This window comes from Myotis lucifugus, unplaced genomic scaffold (genome assembly GCF_000147115.1).
Source record: "Myotis lucifugus unplaced genomic scaffold, Myoluc2.0 scaffold_213, whole genome shotgun sequence".
Lineage (NCBI taxonomy): Eukaryota > Metazoa > Chordata > Mammalia > Chiroptera > Vespertilionidae > Myotis > Myotis lucifugus.
Window position 1 is genome coordinate 772,620 of NW_005871261.1, and position 17,429 is coordinate 790,048.

Here is a 17,429-nt window from a genome sequence, read left to right on the forward strand (position 1 = left end):
ACAAATTTTGTGCACCAGGCCTCTAGTATGTATATACTTGTAGATGTGAATATGTGTATAGCAAACTGCCTTTGAGGATTGTATATTAGCTGCCATTTCAAAGATCCCAAGAGCATCTCTGGTTTCCATGTACCTTCTTTTCTGATTCCATGAGCTCCCTCATTCATCCAATGAATTCCTTTCTGTTTCTATTAGCCATCGTTGATTTCTAAAAAAACCATGTGTAGAGAAAAAAACTGGAAGAATCATGATTTGTTCTTATGCTTTTTGATTAAAAAACACAAAATCAGAAGATTGTCATCAAGGAACAATAACCACCAAACCTGGACCCAAACGAGAGGATGGTCACAAACTCAAGGGACTGACCAAAGCCATCTATTAGCGCTGAAAGCTCTTTGTCTATAAAATGAGGGTAGTCACTGCTCTGTCTCCTTCACAGAACCGGTGCTCTGACTGAAGCCCAAGCGAGCAAGGGCTTTGCAGAAACACTCATGGGTGGTGTTATTTGAACAGCCGAAGAGGCTAGAGAGAAAAATGGAAGACCCCAGGCTTGGCACCAGAGATTCATTTTAAAAGCTTTTTGAAAAGGCAAGAAGGGAAAGAGCTTCTATTTAAGCAGGAACATCTGCAATTATATCACCACCCTGCCATTTGGCAACTCGCGTGGAAGGTGGCTGTGATCTCGGTAGGGTTCTCTGGAACACTGCATCCAACCCTAGAAAACCTCCTTCAATGAGGGATCTTTTTATCCCTTGCTTCCTTGCCTGCCCCAGACTCTATTCTTCATGTATAACCTGCCTTGGAATTTAAAAATAAAAAGGACAAAAAATGAATAGTTCTCAAAGGTGATTATGAAGAGTGAGGAAGAAACAAAACAGGCCTGGAATTTAAGAGAATATGAACTTTATTAGGTTTCAAATACAAAAATAAACCCATCTAAATAGGGAGGCGGGGATGGACATTGAGTGAGTCAACATCGTCTTCAATTATGACATGCCTGAGGAATCGGACACCTACATCCACCGGGTGGCCCGTGCCGGTCGCTTTGGCACCAAAGGCCTGGCTATCACTTTTGTGTCTCATGACAGTGATGCCAAAATCCTCAATGATGTTCACGGTAGGTTTGAAGTCAATGTGGCGGAGCTTCCTGAAGAAACGGACATCTCCACATACATGGAGCAGAGCCGGTAACCACACACCTGACATCCCGGAGCCACCCTGCTTCCCACGTGCCGCTTCAAGTCCTCTTTCTACGCGACAGTGGGCTTTCTTTTTCTGTTCAAACACTGTACATTTGTGCAACAATAAATTTGTATTATGGAAAAATAAATAAATAAAATAGGGAGGCAGAAAGCTCCCTTTGTTTCTCTAGGATTTCCAACCCCAACCCCATAAAAACATTTTGCTCTCAAACAATGGCTAGCAAAGAGTAAAAAAAATCAAGTTCTCAAAAATGAGAGCTATCCAGGTTTACGAAGGAGGATGAGCTGGAGGATGAGCTGGAGGATGAGCTGGAGGATGAGCTGGAGGATGAGCTGGAGGATGGGGAGGACACACTTTCCACCAGTGCATCCTCCACTTGTTTCTCTATCCAATTCTGCTTCTTATCGGTTAGCGCCTCAGAGAACCGCTGCATGGCTTTAGGGTCCAAATGGAGATAGAAACAGAATTAGTGGGTTTTCAGGTGGGCCCTGGAAATCCCCAGGTCATGGTACACCATCACGGAGCCACTCTTCAGGAATGTGGAACTTCAGCCTACCCTTCTTTGGGATGCATTTCTAAGTCTACCCACGACATCCCTGATAGCTCATTTTTAGCTTCAATGACACAGCATGTGCTGCAAGACACTTTGTCTCATATCAAATCCTGTAACCTGGCGATAGACTTGGACTCAACGTTTCTATTGCCTCTAGTGTCCCTTCAAATAGTCTATTCTCCTCAGTGGCTCAAAAATTTTATAACATAAATGCTCTTTCTTCACTGCTCGATTCCCAGCAGGTAGAACAGAGTCCAGCATGTGGTGGAATGCAACACATCATTGTTCTGTTCTCATAACCTTCAGAGGAGAATTTGACTCCATAGAATAACATCCAGGGACATCCTATTTATCACACCTACTAACTCAAGCCCCACAGGGCAGAGGACCACTTCTGATTAGTGCCCTGCTTTGCAAAGGAACTTAATCAAAATATGAAAGTGCAAACCACCTATGGTATAGATGAGCTGTAGCTATAGCTACTCAAGGCCAATAAGGAGGGCTCAGCTATTGGATTACAGGAGTGGAAGGCACCAGGATTAGAATGTCAACACCACTCACCGACTTTCAGGCGGAGGGGCTTATCCGAAAAGGTGAGGCGGAACCAGCCAGGCTCCTTACACATGTAGGCCTTGCCAGGGGCCAATAGGAGCTTGTTGTCCAGGAAGCGGCGATAAAGGAGCTGCTCTTCCTCAAATGTGCATGGGTCCAGGTACTAGGGAAGGCAGAGGGACAGAGCTGAGCCCAAGACCTAGCAGGCAGGTCTGCCCAAGGACACCTGTTCTCATTTCCAGAGCTCACCTCTTTCAAGTTGACCCAGATATAGAGGCCAGAGCCATGACTAACAAAAGGGACCTTCATTGTCTTCAACTTGTTGGTGATGTACCTGTGAGCTTCCTGCATCCGGGAGCGATTAGTGGGCAGGTACACGTTGTCAATCCATTCTGAATGGTGACAGGGGAGAATGCTGTCACAGGTCCTGTGACACAGAACTGCCAAGAATTCTTTGCCACATGCTCCCTACCTGGACTTCCTGGCAGCTATTTCTGTCCAAGACTGACTCTGTACTATATTTGAGCTGATAGCATCCATATTCAAAACTCACCTCCTACCTACCTACAGCTGTGGAGGAGACACTGGGCTCCTCAGTAAACCTGTAGGAGTGTTCTGTTTGAGTTTACAGCTCTGACACTAAGAGTCAGGGCATCCTCCTATAATGGTTTGATGCTGCTGTTGTCAAATGAGCAGGAAGCAGGAACTCACAGCTCCCCATACCTCCTGCCTTACAGCCTCACACAGTGGACTTTGAGGTATTTGGCGATGATCTTAGCCCAGTTGTTCTCAGCATTGGCAGCACATAGAACCACCAGGGGAGCTTGTGAAAATCCTCATGGCCAGGTTATATCCCCAGATCACCTAAGTCAGAACTTTGGGGTGGAGCCCACACATTGGCATTTAAGCTCCCATGTAATTCCCAAATTGATAGCCATGTTCACAGGGCTGGGAACCTGGTTTCTGCCAAATATCAAAGGGCCTGGCACCATGTAGGGAAACAGGTAATTGGATTTCTCCTATCTACCCTTTTACTCACCCAAAGATGAAAGTTAAGTCATTTTCTCAACCAGATTATTTGGTTACTTTCATTTATTTAATTACTAGAGGCCCGGTGCATGAAATCCATGCATGGAGGGGGGTGTCCGTCAGCCCAGCCTGCACCCTCTTGCAATCCGGGACCGCCGGCTCCTAACTGCTTGCCTGCCTGCCTTCCTGACCACCCCTAACCTCTCTGCCTACCTGCCTGATCACCCCTAACCCCTCTGCTTGCCTGCCTCATCACCCTAACCCCTCTGCCTGCCTGCATCATCGCCCCTAGCCACTCTGCCTGCCTCATCACCCCTAACCGCTCACCTGCCTGCCTGGTAGCCCCTAACCAGTTGCCTGCCTGCCTGATCACACCAAACTGCTCACCTGCCTGCCTGATGCCCCTAACTGCCTCTGCCTCGCCTCCCGCCACTGTGGCTTCATCTGGAAGGACATCCATAAGGTCGTTCAGCTGTCTGGTCTAATTAGCATATTATGCTTTTATTATTACAGATATCCCAGTTTATTATAGATATCCCAGCTTTTAATTTAAATCTGCTAGACTGGCATCTGTTCTACAGGGAATTAAAGAAAGGGGCCCTTCTCTATGTTTGGGCCATGGCACTAAAGAGGGAAGTTCTCCCTGAAGCCAGCATTCACATCAGATCCAAGGGGCAGAAGAACCCAAGGGCCATAGATGTAGCCACAGCAACTTGCCCAAATGGCAGCGCTTCCTTGGCCACCTTGGCAGGTGAAGTTAGGTCATACTTGAGGAGTCAGGGCACTTATTTCTTTGTGATCTTTGCCTGAGCAAGCAGAGTATTGGAAAGGGGAAAGAGGCCTTGACTTAAGGACGGATTTCTGAAGTTCTCCCTGAAGTCTGCATATGATTGTCTATCCCCTTTCCAGGCAGAGCACCAGCTACCAGACAGCCAGAAATTAAAGCCCATCCTGGCTTTTAGACCAGCGCCTCCCGCTTCTGTCTACATCCTAGTGCCCCCTCTGAGCTGCATCCTGCCTTCCTTCAAACTTCCTGTCCTCCACCATGACACCTGAGACAGCGAACAGGATGTCAGGGGACTGAAGGCATGTCAGAGGCCCAAGCAGACCCAGGAATCCCCCGTGGCCCTGAGCACTGAGATGCCTGGATGGAGCTCAGTACCTCTGTCCTGGAGCAGCCGACACAGCTTGTGCTGGGTGATGCCAGAGATGCCGTGGAGGAAGCCAAAAGCGCCAACGGCAGAGACCACCTCCTTGTTGTGGGTGTACAGAGTGCCAAAACGGAAGCCAGAGATCCCAAAACTCTAGAGGAAGAGAGTAAGGGAGGGAATACCTTATGTTCTTGGCTCCCATTCCTTCCCAACCCAAGGATAGGCTGTTGGGACTCACCTTACTGGTGCCCCAGATCACATGGGTCCTGTTGGGGTCAGGCAAACTGGAGAGGAGACAGTACAATCAAGGTTACAGAGAAATGTTTGAGTGCTGAAGTCTTAAGGTCTGTGTGTGGGAATTGGGAACTGGCTTGAGGTCCACTACCCAGACCTTTTGTAGAGGTTTATCTTTATTTTAGACAGTGGTCTTTCTACCTTGCCCTCAAGTATCTCATATATAACATGGTATTTAGATCAAAGGTACTTAGGAGGAAAGATCATACTTTGTTTATTTCCACATTTAACTCAACTCCTGAAACTTAGCCAGGTAAATTTATGACACATGAAATCACTGTGCAAAAGCAGGAAGCTAATGCTCTTATTCCCACTCCAACTGAGACTAACTCACCTTTTCATGTTCAGAACACTGTGGAATGGGATGGACTCACGAAACTCAGACAGCATGGAAGTCTCATCAATAATCACATGTAGGTTGTGCCTGCAAGTTAGGCAGAAAAATGAAAACATCAAGGTTCTCTCTCGAATCTTAACTCACTTTCTGTTATGGTCAATTCTGGATACAGATCAGATCCTCCTATTGCCCCAGCAGCCCATCCACCAAAGATCAGGGTAAGGCAGAGGGGCTGGTGCACCAGAAAGGACCTTACACATGGCTAGGGAGTACTTGGAAGGCATAGAATACAAAAGACACACATGATAAAATCTTACTGAACCTTTCAATCCTCAAGCAGAGACCACTTCGTGGTGTTAAGTGGGTTAAGACTTATATGCACATCGTGTTTATTCTCCCATTGGCCCTCTGAGGCAGGACTGTTCTCTCCATTTCACAGATGAGAAAACTAGTTTCTGAGACAAAGTTAATACCTTCTATCGGCAGGTTTTGAAGCAGGGACTTGAACCCAGTTCTGTCAAATTCTAACCCAGGACTTGCAATGCTCTTCCTTTTATCCCCATGCTTCACCATTAATTGGGCTGGGTTAGTTATGAGGCTTATATAAGTGCCTCTCTTCTAGAGAATAGAAGACTATTTACTCCTAACAGGGCTATTTAGGGACTCCAGACATGTCAGACGTGAACATGTTCTTAGGAGTGGGACATAAAGTTCTGTGGGGATATGTCTTTATCTTCACCCCAAATCGTCCAACAGTCTCTCTTCCCTGGCACCTCAGGCCAAGTAGTTTGGGAAGTAGATGCTGGAAAAGCGCTCATGCTACAAGTGGCTGAGTAACAAAACTATAGGATGATTGTTACGTAGATGTCTGCACATGGAAAATACTAGAAAGAAATTGGGGGGAAAAAGATTGGTGGAAGCTGTAAGCATGTGGTTGCATTTTCCTTCGTTCCCATTTCAGTTAGTTGTACACCACTTTGCAGAGTACAATAAGCAGTAAGCATAGTTAGGGAAAATTATTTCTGGTTCTGACTTCTTGTCCATGACCGATGGCAATTTGTTTAATTTTAAGGGTTAAACCCCTACCTCTTGGCAAATTCCAGGTATTCCTTCAGTGAGTCCAAACTGTCAATGTCTCCCAGAGAATTATTGGGGTTGAAGAGAACAAGACCTCTGACCTTTTTCCCCTGAAAGAACCAAACATAACCCAATGAACTCAAATACTTCACATTCAGCCAATGTCAGTCAGAACACCCAATATAGGTCACATAACCAAGGTCTACATAGAACCCTGAAGCAACTACCATACTGCCCCCAGGGCAGAGCAGGAAGTAGCACTGGGGACTGCCACTGAGAAGGCTCAGGGCTCCCAGAGGGACATGCCCCTGGGACACTGCCTCTTCTGAAGAAGGAGCCCCCATGCTCTTGCTGAGGAGGTTGTAGCAGAGTCTCAGCACTAAACCCCCTTCAGGGCAGCAGTGCCCACCCTGACCTGTGGTCCTCTCCTTACCTTAAACTTAGCCTCCAGCAGGGCTTTCTCCAACTTGTCCACAATCAGCTGGAATGGCTGGGTGTCCGCCTCAGTGATCTGGAACACAAACACTGCCTGAGGAGCGCCCATCTGACTCCTAAGCTTTGATCCCTCATTCCCATAAACCATGAATAATCCTTGGCCTTCATACCCAGGGTACCAGTCCCACAGGCCCTCTAGTGCTGATTTGTCCATCCTCACCCCATCATCACTTACATGGCAGGAAGGCTAGCCCCACCCATAAACCTTGGAATGCACCCAGAACATTTCATTGCCAAGGTGGGCTGAGCAGGAAAAGGGCCCCATTCTGACCTTCCTCTGCAGGTGGACATGAATCAGCTCAACTTTTGAATACAGGCGGGCAGTTAATGTGAGGCCAGAATAGAAGGGGGTGGGGATCAGAAAGGCATCTGGAAGCACAGGGAGACAAGGCTGTCAGTCCAGGGTCTCTCGGTCAGACCCACCACACCCACCTGACCCCCAGACCAGCAGCAACTCTACCAACAGGGTAGCTTACTTGGGCAATCCCTGCTACTTGGGGAAATGCTTTGGGGCTCAGGCTCTGTAAAAGGTAGCCATTCTTATAAACAATATTTGGGGAACAAAACTCAAGTGTCCTTGCCTTGGGGCTACACTATAAAAGGAGACAAAGGAAGAACAGTGCTCTGAATGGCTCAGAAACCAAGGTGCAAATCAAGCCTACCTTGCTAGCATGGTGAGCACTGAACATTTACAACTTCTGGTCAGTTCCAGGGCAAACACCAGAGGCTGAGGCCCCTGCACACGGAGGGCTCTTTCTCTCCATGTGACTCATGTTATCTACATCTGGTGGTCTCAAGTATGCTTCTCCTCCCATCATTTGGCCTTATTGATGAACTAACCGAGGACCTACTGATTTGAATGAAACTGGCCACCTTGGTAACTCCCTTCCAAGCAGCCAAAGCTCATTAAAGTCTGAGACCCTTGCTCAGACATTGTTAAGAGGGACACTGAGAACAGATCTTTCAGTCTTATTTGATCTAGAACTCAATAGACATTGTTTTTGAGGAGGAGAAGGTGATAGAAATTCTATATAGTTTAAGCCAGTTTACCAGGGCTCTCTGTATTGGAATTGAGTCCCAAATCCCAGCTAATAATATAATGGGTTGATTCTCACCATCACCATTTCCAAGGGCATACCTCCTTGAGGACCCTCCCTTGATTTCCTTCCTCATTAAGTGGGGATGCAAATCCCTCACTCCTATAGAAACAGCAGGAAAATATAACCAATGTAGGAGAGTCCCGGCATTTTAGGGCAAGGGCCTTGAGTCAAGATGCTCTTCTTCTTCGAGGCCCAGTGCCTGTGTGCTGCTATTTCCCTGAGGGAAAGCAGAGCCCATCAACTTACCATCTGGATCACACAGCACCATGGTCAGGGTCAAGAAGACAGAGAGGGAGCTATTGAGAACAACCACCTGAAGAAGATGCACAGAAGGTAGAAGTAAAAACCCAATCTCCATGAATGATGGACTAGTCCAGGGGTGGGCAAACTTTTTGACTCGAGGGCCACAATGGGTTCTTAAACTGGACCGGAGGGCCGGAACAAAAGCATGGATGGAGTGTTTGTGTGAACTAATATAAATTCAAAGTAAACATCATTACATAAAAGGGTACGGTCTTTTTTCTTTTTAGTTTTATTCATTTCAAACGCACGGGCCGTAGTTTGCCCACGGCTGGGCTAGTCCCTCTGTCTCCCACCCACTCAGTAGGGACAGGGACCAGGAGCCTCCAAAGTTGGAATCCATTGGCTTTTATTCCATCTTGGCCCTGAAGGCCTCTGCTGGTTCTCCCTGTACCCTTTAGAAAAGGCAGGCACCTTAAGAATACATCTCTCCACTTGGAGATAAGTGAGGCTGGGAAACTGACTCACATTTTCTGGAACAAGCAGGTCAGGTGCCTTGCAGTAGTAGGTCAGGAACCGGGCTACTTCTTCCCTCAGGCTGTAGACAGACCCAGAGAGACCTTGTGGTTTCAGGCCCAGGAGCCCTTTCATATTCAGTATCTAGACTTCAGTCTTTTCCAAAGAGCAAGGCGTCTAATCTCATGTTACAGGGTTACTGACAAAGACTATTGATTCCCGAGGTGACAGGCAATTAGTGTGAGAGCTTGGGCTATTTTTATTATACCAGGCTGCCTCCTAAATTGTGTTCTAGACATTTTCTAGAGGTTTCACTGAAAGAAACAGAGGTAGCCAACCAAGAACCTGATACTTTGAGTTCTTCCCTGCCTGAGAACTGGTGCCTGTGGACTAGGAGGCCATGGATCTGGAAGTTACTTACAATGCATGTCCTCTCCAATCAGGATATTGCAGAAGGTCATCATCAATGTAGTTCATGTCACTCCGACTCAACTGTTGACAAATAAAGCATGAGGACAGCCAGACAAGGGAAGCCCCACAGTCCCCACAGTCTTCATCTTACTCCTAGGATGCAGGTGGGCATTTGCCCTACAACACAGGGCCTCCCAGAGGGCAATGGGGACACATGCTGCATGCTCCTCAAAGAAGAGAGGCCTTGACCTTATCAGATCACACAAATGGATAACTTACTGAGAACTGCTGAATTAACAGCCTCCCCAACCATACACTTGGGCCAGGGGCTCCCTTGTCATTCTACCCAAAATATACACATCCAAAGAATAGCTTTGAACAATCAGAAAATCCAGGAGATGACACATGCTATTCTAGAAGCCGTTTCCTCACTCCCTTTCCCAATCGCCTAAGTCCCACTCCTATAGCTACCACATGCTAGGGGGACTGGGCCTGAATATGGGCCCCAGCAAGCCCGGAACTTGGCTTACCCTTTCAGTCAGCAGATCAATGCAGAGCTTGTTCTCACTGAGGCCAAGGTTAATGAAGCCCTGCAGATGAAAGGAATCTGAGATCAGTCCTCCTGCCCAGCCTAGATGAACCCTTTAAACATGTCAAAAAGTACTCTTCCCGGATGATTTCCAAAGGGAAGAGCTCACTGTCCCATGAGGCAATTCACAGCCCCCAAATCATACAGCTTACAATATCCCCCTTTAGAGCCATAGAGATAGTTACATACCAGTGACCAGTCACTTGGTTCTTATTGACTAGAATCAATAGGCTATCATTAGGCTAAGTGCTTCCTGTTCATTGTCTTCATTCTCACAACTCCTAAGAAAAGGGTTCTATAATGATTCCTGCTTTAAAGGGAGTGAAGCTAAGAAAGGACAAGTAAACTTTCTCAGGGAAAGAAACCAGAGAGAAAGAGGGGAACCCTTCACCTTTCTTAGGCATGTCACTATTTGTGCCCATTCCCTTATCTATAAGGATCAATACCATCTACCTTATAGGGCCAGGAAGAGTAAGCAAGAGAGCACAGTGCTTGGCACAGGACTCAGTAAATCCTAGTGACTTTGACTCTCTAGTTTACCCTTGCCATATGACCTTGGTGATGGACAGACTCTACCTGCCTGCCCAGGATCCATAAGTACCACATACCCATCTCTTGTTATTCCCATTTCCATGTGCAGGCCTTTCAAGTTATTACAGGAGCTATAGTTCTTCAGAGTCCCACGGGGTATCTGACTCACTTGGCCCCCAGAAAAGCACATGGCCACTGAACACATGTCACTCAGCTAGAAGCAGAGAGATGATATACTCGTGCTGTACTCCACCCTTTGGCTGGAGAGCTGTTGTGAACATCCCTTGCTGAAAAAACTTTCATTGACTCCCTGTCACCCTTAGGATAATATCCTACCCCTGTCCTACCCCTGTCCACACTTCTTGTCACAGCCCTCATTGCCCCTACTCTATCCAGATGGGCCTCCTTTTCCATTCACTCCAAGCCCTTTCCACCTAAAGCTTCACACATGTTGATGAAGGACCCCAAAGGTCCCCACATCCCACTAACTCTGGCTGATTCAGTCTTTAAGACACCTTCCCAGACCACCCAAACCTGGTATCCCCTTAGTGCTCTTTGAAACATCATTAATCTTTAAATCCTCATGGCTGATGACTATCATTTCTAGACTGGGTCCCATGGGAACAGGCCCACTTCTACTGTGATCACAGTGACTCCTAGAAGGTAAGAGCAGGGATTAGGGAAAGCAGAAGGGAAGAAGGGAACCCAGTCTCAGCCCTTCACCTTTCTTGGGCATGTCACTCTATTTTGAGCCCATCCCCTTATCCATAAAGAGAAAATACCACCTACTTCATAAGGCCGGGAAGAGTAAGCGAGAGAGCACAGTACTTGGCACAGGACTCAGTAAATCCTAGTAACTGGGCCTCTCTAGTGTGCCCTTCCCACCACCCAATTCTCACCGAGGTGTTCTTGTCCTCATGGTATTTGTCTCCTTGGTAGGCTATGAAGTCCTGGAGGTTGGACTTGTATAAGGCAGAGAGGTCAATCCCACGGTTGGATAGGTCACAGCTGATGAATGCAGTTTCCGAATCACTCAGTTGGTGACTTAGCTGGTCAGGCTCCCTGGATGACTGGGCCTGCTGACCACCTCCAGCACCACCCCTTGAGTCCAGGGAAAGGCGAGGCAGTCGGAGCTCCAGGCTACTTGAGGCTCCGGAGTGTAAGAGGTTGACCACCTCGCACATTAAATGGACGAGGATGGCTTCCTGGTCCCTGATGTTCTGGCTGTGCTGTTGCTCCTCCTGCTCCAGGTCCTCCTGCTGGTGCCTGCTCTCCAGCTGCAGGATGTACTCATTTATGATCTTACGCAGACGCTGGATCAATTTCATCACCCGGGGGTGGGGCCTGTGATGGGTGTCTGATTGGTGACTCACATTCTGGCATTTAGTTTTGGCCTTAGGAGGCTGGCCTGAACCTGCAGAGAAAGAAGGAAACCATGTACTGCAGCAACATAGACTCTCCTGACCTTCAGGTGCAGGCCTGCAAGGGGAATTCTAGCATGTATTTAAAATAATATATTGTTCCAATACTATTTACCCTGTGCTAGAGGAAAGGAAAAGAATCCACATCCTATATAATAAAAGGCTAATATGCAAATTGTCCACTCGGGAGTTCGACCGCTCGCTATGATGTGCGCTGACCACCAGGGGGCGGCACAGAGTGAAAGAAAGCCATGGTCAGCAGGCCTAGGGAACCTACCCATGCATAAATTCCATGAATGGGCCTCTAGTTTTACTATAAAAAGTGACATCAAATTTAATGAAGTGTAAAGGAAGAACTATGAATGAATCTCACATGTGATTAGATTATCAATACTTAAAAGCTGAATAGCACTTAAAACAAATCCAACAGCGTGATAAGATAACCTTGTGGGGTTAACTGAGAATGGAAGGGTAGTTCAATTCTACATTTATATTAACTTCATTAAAAAGTCCTAAAAGATAAAAATCACTTCACCTATAGATGCTAAAAAGACATTTGAGAAAATTAGACACCGATTCTTGACTTAGAAAACTTATTAAGATGAATGGATACCTCTTTAACATAAGACAGTCTCAGCCAAAACACCAGCTTCCTACTTAATTGGGAAAATCTGAAGTTTGAACTTCTAAATGAATTATTAGGCCATTCATTCATTGTCAATGTTCAAAATCGTACATTGCACCAGAAGTCTCAGCCAAGAACATTAGGCAAGGAAATAAATCAGGGTTAGAGATTGGGAATTTGGTTGTTGTTTTCTGCAGATTGTTACTGTCTTCTTGGAAGACAGAATTAACAGATGATTTAGAACAGTGGTTCTCAACCTTGGCTGCACATTAGAATCACCTGGGAATCTTTTTAAAATCCTGATTCCTGGGCCCCATTCTCCGGAAATTCTGTTTCTTTGTTATGGGCTGGAGCTACAACATTAGTAACAAAGAAACAGAATTTCTGGAGGATGGGGCCCAGAATCAGGATTTTAAAAAGATTCCCAGGTGATTCTAATGTGCAGCCAAGGTTGAGAACCACTGATTTAGAAGATAAACTGGTATAGTTATAGGCTTGGGGCCCACATCATGTTTCTGCAATTACAGTTTTATTGTAACGTAGCTACACCTATGTGGCACGTATATGCCAGACAGAGTTTAATAGTAAATGCTAGATCCCCATTTTCAATCTGGATCATTTACCTAATTGGTGAGCCTAATGACTGCCCAGCTAACGGCAGCTTTGTTTTCATTTAGTCCTAAATGTTGGGAGGTCAGAATTCTCCCCAACTTTCAGATAGAGCAATTAAGGACATAATTTATTACAGTCCTTTGAATTTAACGAGGTCGCCCAATATATCCAGGATGAGAATGAATGGTGTAGGTTACTTTGGGGGACACGGAACCCTCTGAAAACACATTATCATCAATGGCAGGCTCTGGTCTAAGGTCTTTGTACACACACGTGATTGACTCTATGAGGAGAGCACCTCCATTAGCCTCACTTTACAGATGAGAAACCTGAGGCCCAAAAGCAGGAGGTAACACAAGTTTGGGTCAGGGGAGCTTTAAAACGAAGTCCACTACCCTCAGACCCCACCGCCCTCTTAAAAATCCCTCCTCAAGGCTTCTTTCTGGAAGGATGCACATGAATTCAAGGCTTGGCATTCACTCCTTGGGATGCATAAGCCCAATAAGTCCATCGCTGCCCAACCCCACTGGCCGGAGGGGGTCCAAGAAGCCCCAGGCAGTGTCTGGTCCAAAGCCACCCTCTCGCTCCACATCCCACGACTCTCCCAACCCTGCCACCAAGACTTACGTGGGTCTCTGTTTCCACTCATCTCTTCTTTGGTCCCAAATCCTTACGCACGAAGAAATCAACCTTGACGACCAGGGCTCAGGCACCGCTCCAGGGTCCTCCTCCTCTCACTAAGCTTGGTTCCTGTGTTGGGCCAGCAGCTCTGCTTTTAAGAAGAACGAGCTATTCAGGGCAACAATGAGATCCACCTTTTCCCTTTCGAGGGGATCTCTCCAGGAGCTCCCTATCACCTAAAATGGCCTTCCTTGGCCCCATTACAGAGAAAGGGTCTGCAGTGCCCACACCTGAGGTCACCCCACCTTGGAGCTGTGGTTCTCAAACTTTGGTGGCATTGGCACCACCTGGAGAGCTAAGGAGACCCTACAGGCAGTTGGAGGTAGGCCAGGGCCAGGGCCAGGGAAGTATCTCAAGATCACAGGTGCTTTGAATACCTACCAACCTTTGAGAACCACTGGACCAAGTGAATCTCACTGAAATCACAAATGAGCTACTAACTTTCTCTGTCTCTGAAAAGACTGAGACTGAGAGCAATCTGAAATGGTGAGCCTAGGGCAGAGGGACAACTTGACAAGGAGGCACTGGAGTGATCGCCAGGAGGGTCGGTCCCAACCCCCAGCCCTACTGGCTCTGTGTGCTTGGCAAACCTCCCCAGCCTTGCAGGTCCTCAGTCTCTCCTTGTGAGATGGGGGAGGCCATGACATCCAGCTCACAGAGGGTGCTGTGAAGGCTAAATGGGAGGACATGCCAAAATGACAGGTAGGACTGCCCCATGACTGAGTCTGTGTCACCCTGGTCAGCTCCTGTCCTTCCTTCCCTGGAGCCTGGCAAAGAGAAGCAAGACCCAAAGCAGCCTGTGGTCTGAAAATACCCTGCCTTGTGACTGTTCTCCAACTTCAGTGGGTGCTTGTTTAACAGGCAGGTGCCTGGGCTCCACTCAGGGTCTGAGTCAGGTCATCATTGGGCCCAGGAGGCTGCACTGTGAAACTGCCTCCAGTATAGAGCAGGCTAGGCGGGCAGGGCTCAGGCCTCTGCTCTAGCTGGGCTGCAACGCCCGTACTGCTCTGCTCCCAGACACCTGCCTGGCTCACTCCCTCTCCTCCTTCAAGTCTTTCCTCAAATCACCTTCTCTGACCACCCAGGTAATTCCACACGCTGCTCCACCTCCCACAGCAGTTCCCCCCGCCCATTCTACCTTTCCTTTTTTTTTTTTTTTTAGCCTTTTCCCCTTCAAACGTACCGCAACTTTACTTATTTATTATGTTACAGTTTCTTTTCAGTTCCCCCTTCTAAACTCCATGAGAGCAAGGGTCTCAGATGGTTTCGTTTATTGCTGTTTTCTCAAATGCGAAGAACCATATTGGCTATTGGGGAGCTCAGTAACATTTACAAATGAACAAATGAATGAGTGGATGAATGATACTATAATGCGATTATCCGAAGTCTGGGTCCCCTTCTGGACTACAGGTTTCTCAGGTTCTGCCATTTTTCCAAGGGGTTTTGGTTAGGGTTTGTTGATGATTATTGGTAACTAACCAATTAGTGAGGGATGACGGGAATGGAGGAATTGATCAGTCGTAGCTCCAGGTGAATGTTGATGGTTGAAAGAAGATTTGCCCAGAGGAAAACCCTCATGTCCCTCAACCTCCTGCATTTCCACCACTCCCTCAGCTGATGCTCTCTCCTAGCAGTGGCCCCCCTCCCAGCACAGCGCTGTCCCGTGGATTTGCCAAAAGGGGTCGCTGAATCCTAACTTTCCTTCCTGGCTCAGAAAACTCAGGGCAGCTACAGCTCAGGACTCAGAAGCCAGGGTGAGAGTGGAAGGGGAGGCCTGGGAAGGCCCAGAACCCTCCTAGAGCCGCCAGTGTGTCTTCTGCAAGTACCATGTCCAATAAAGTCCTGGCACCTGGCTGGGCTCAGGCAATACAATCCCGTTCTAACTCAACTCAGATGCAAACCCTGGACTCTCCTTAAAGGTTCTAAGCTGCTAGTTGCCCACCTGCATGTGCTCTGACCGTGGCACTCATACCTAACTAGATTGCAAAGACCTCACAGAGAGAGAACACCTGTGTGCTTGTACCTCTCTTTAGCCTTAGGGCCTGAGCATAAAGTAGGTGTCAAGTACTGTAGCTGCTTTTGGTTTCTTTGTTTGCGTCTGACATGGGGAAACAGGTGATTGAAAATGGACAGCATATATAAATAAATGGAGTTGGATAAGTTCTGTGAAGAAAACTCATGCTGAGTAAGGGATTGAGACCAAGAGAGAAGGCTATAGAGATAGGGTAGTTAGAAAAAAGACCCCCAGGAAGGGAAGGAGCAAAGCATGTGGACCTCTGGGAATAGTGTTCCAGGCAAAGCACAGCAAGTGCAAAGGCCCTGAGGTGGCAGCATGTATTTGCTGTATTTGAGGAAAGGACCACACAAGGTGTGATGAAGCTTGATAAGGACTTTGGCTTTTATCCTGAGCATGATGGGAAGACAGGACAGGTCTTCCAGAGCTGCTACCTGAGTGATTAACTGCCTTGTGGGGCTGGCTGGGGTTCACAAGCCAGTCAGGATGCCCCGGGCAATGGGAGAGGTGTTTCTGGCTTGGACTCACTTGTTATTGCTACAATAGATCCCCGCTGCTCCTAGAAAGCCCAAGGTCTTCATCTGAAGTCTGTGGAGCTGCAGGATAACATTCTCAACCAGGGCCACATAGAGTCACCTGGGAAGCCCCTCCACCAATGCCAAGTTCCACCTCTGCCCCACTGACGCAGGGGATGGGCATCACTCATTAAGAACCACAGTTTCGCCAAAGCCGGTTTGGCTCAGTGGATAGAGCGTCGGCCTGCGGACTGAAGGGTCCCAGGTTCGATTCCGGTCAAGGGCATGTACCTGGGTTGCGGGCACATCCCCAGTGGGAGATGTGCAGGAGGCAGCTGGTCGATGTTTCTCTCTCATCGATGTTTCTAACTCTCTATCTCTCTCCCTTCCTCTCTGTAAAAAATCAATAAAATATATTTAAAAAAAAAAAAAAAGAACCACAGTTTCAAGGGCTTGTGGATGGACCTCTCATCCCACCCCATATTCTATCTGCATGTACATTTGGTGTAAAAGGGATGAGAAGATCCATGGCTTTTATCAGATGTCCCCAAAGATCCAGAGTTATATTCTAAGGTAGAGGGGTTCTTCCAGGGAAAACTCGATTAGAGCCCACCACCTGGGGTGCTCACTGCTCCCTTCATCCTACACCCCCCCCCCCCCCGCCACTTCCTTTGCTTTGGCTCCTCCATCTCTTCCCTCTGCCTGCATTTCTTTTGATGGAGCATCTCCTTCCTTCCAGCACTGAGTCCGCTGCCAGCCTTCAGTACCTCTTCAAATATGGGTAACCCGTCCTCCTTCCAGACCCGAGGCTCCGTTCAGTCAGCCTTTTCTGGGCTCTTTCTGTTTGCTTTCCCCAGGGTCTTCCTGCTTCTTCTGCCCCAGAGGAGCTGGTTCCAACCACCCTGTCCTCCCACCCAGGACTCAGTATAGTGCTTAGGACACGAAGAGAAGGTTTGGTTGTTCTTTTATTAAATATATTTTTATTGATTTCAGAGAGGAAGGGAGAGGGAGAGAGAGAAACATCAATGATGAGAATCATCAATCGGCACCCCCCACACTGGGGATTGAGCCCACAACCTGGGCATGTGACCTGACCGGGCATGTGATCTCCTGGTTCATAGGTTGATGCTTAACCACTGAGCCACACTGACTGGGCAGGAAGAAAAGGGTTTTGTTTCATTTCCACGGACACTACCTCTGCTTGTCACCCACACTCAGAGCCCAGGAGCCCCTTCAAGAGCCCTGGTCCTGGGATAAAGGCCAGGCGACCTGGGCCTGCGTGTGCTGGGGAGAACGTGCAGGAGACGGCAGCAGGGGTGCCTGGGGCCTGGCTCCCTGAGGACAGCACTGTCTGGCTTTGGCGGGCACTGAGCTCATCTGATGGCGATGGTCCCGAGAAGTTTCTCTTTCTGTGTGGGGTGTGGGGTGGGCAGCGTGCTCTGTATGGAGCTGTTGTCAAGCACCTGAGGTTCAAGGCACAGTT

The 17,429-nt window shown here is 47.8% G+C and overlaps 1 protein-coding gene across 1 annotated transcript; it reads right to left on the minus strand.

The window, feature by feature from the left end:
• Positions 1 to 938: 938 nt before the first annotated feature.
• LOC102426943 (probable inactive 1-aminocyclopropane-1-carboxylate synthase-like protein 2) lies at positions 939 to 13,385 on the minus strand. Its single transcript, XM_014463603.2, has 15 exons — positions 13,364 to 13,385; positions 10,978 to 11,492; positions 9,489 to 9,548; positions 8,969 to 9,039; positions 8,560 to 8,629; positions 8,038 to 8,104; positions 6,963 to 7,060; positions 6,630 to 6,707; positions 6,206 to 6,306; positions 5,117 to 5,206; positions 4,727 to 4,772; positions 4,500 to 4,641; positions 2,558 to 2,700; positions 2,318 to 2,471; positions 939 to 1,638 (listed from the first exon to the last, which is right to left on the minus strand). Exons 1-15 carry the CDS (start codon positions 13,383 to 13,385, stop codon positions 1,448 to 1,450), a joined length of 1,848 nt encoding a protein of 615 aa, XP_014319089.1. The 3' UTR covers positions 939 to 1,447.
• Positions 13,386 to 17,429: the final 4,044 nt, after the last annotated feature.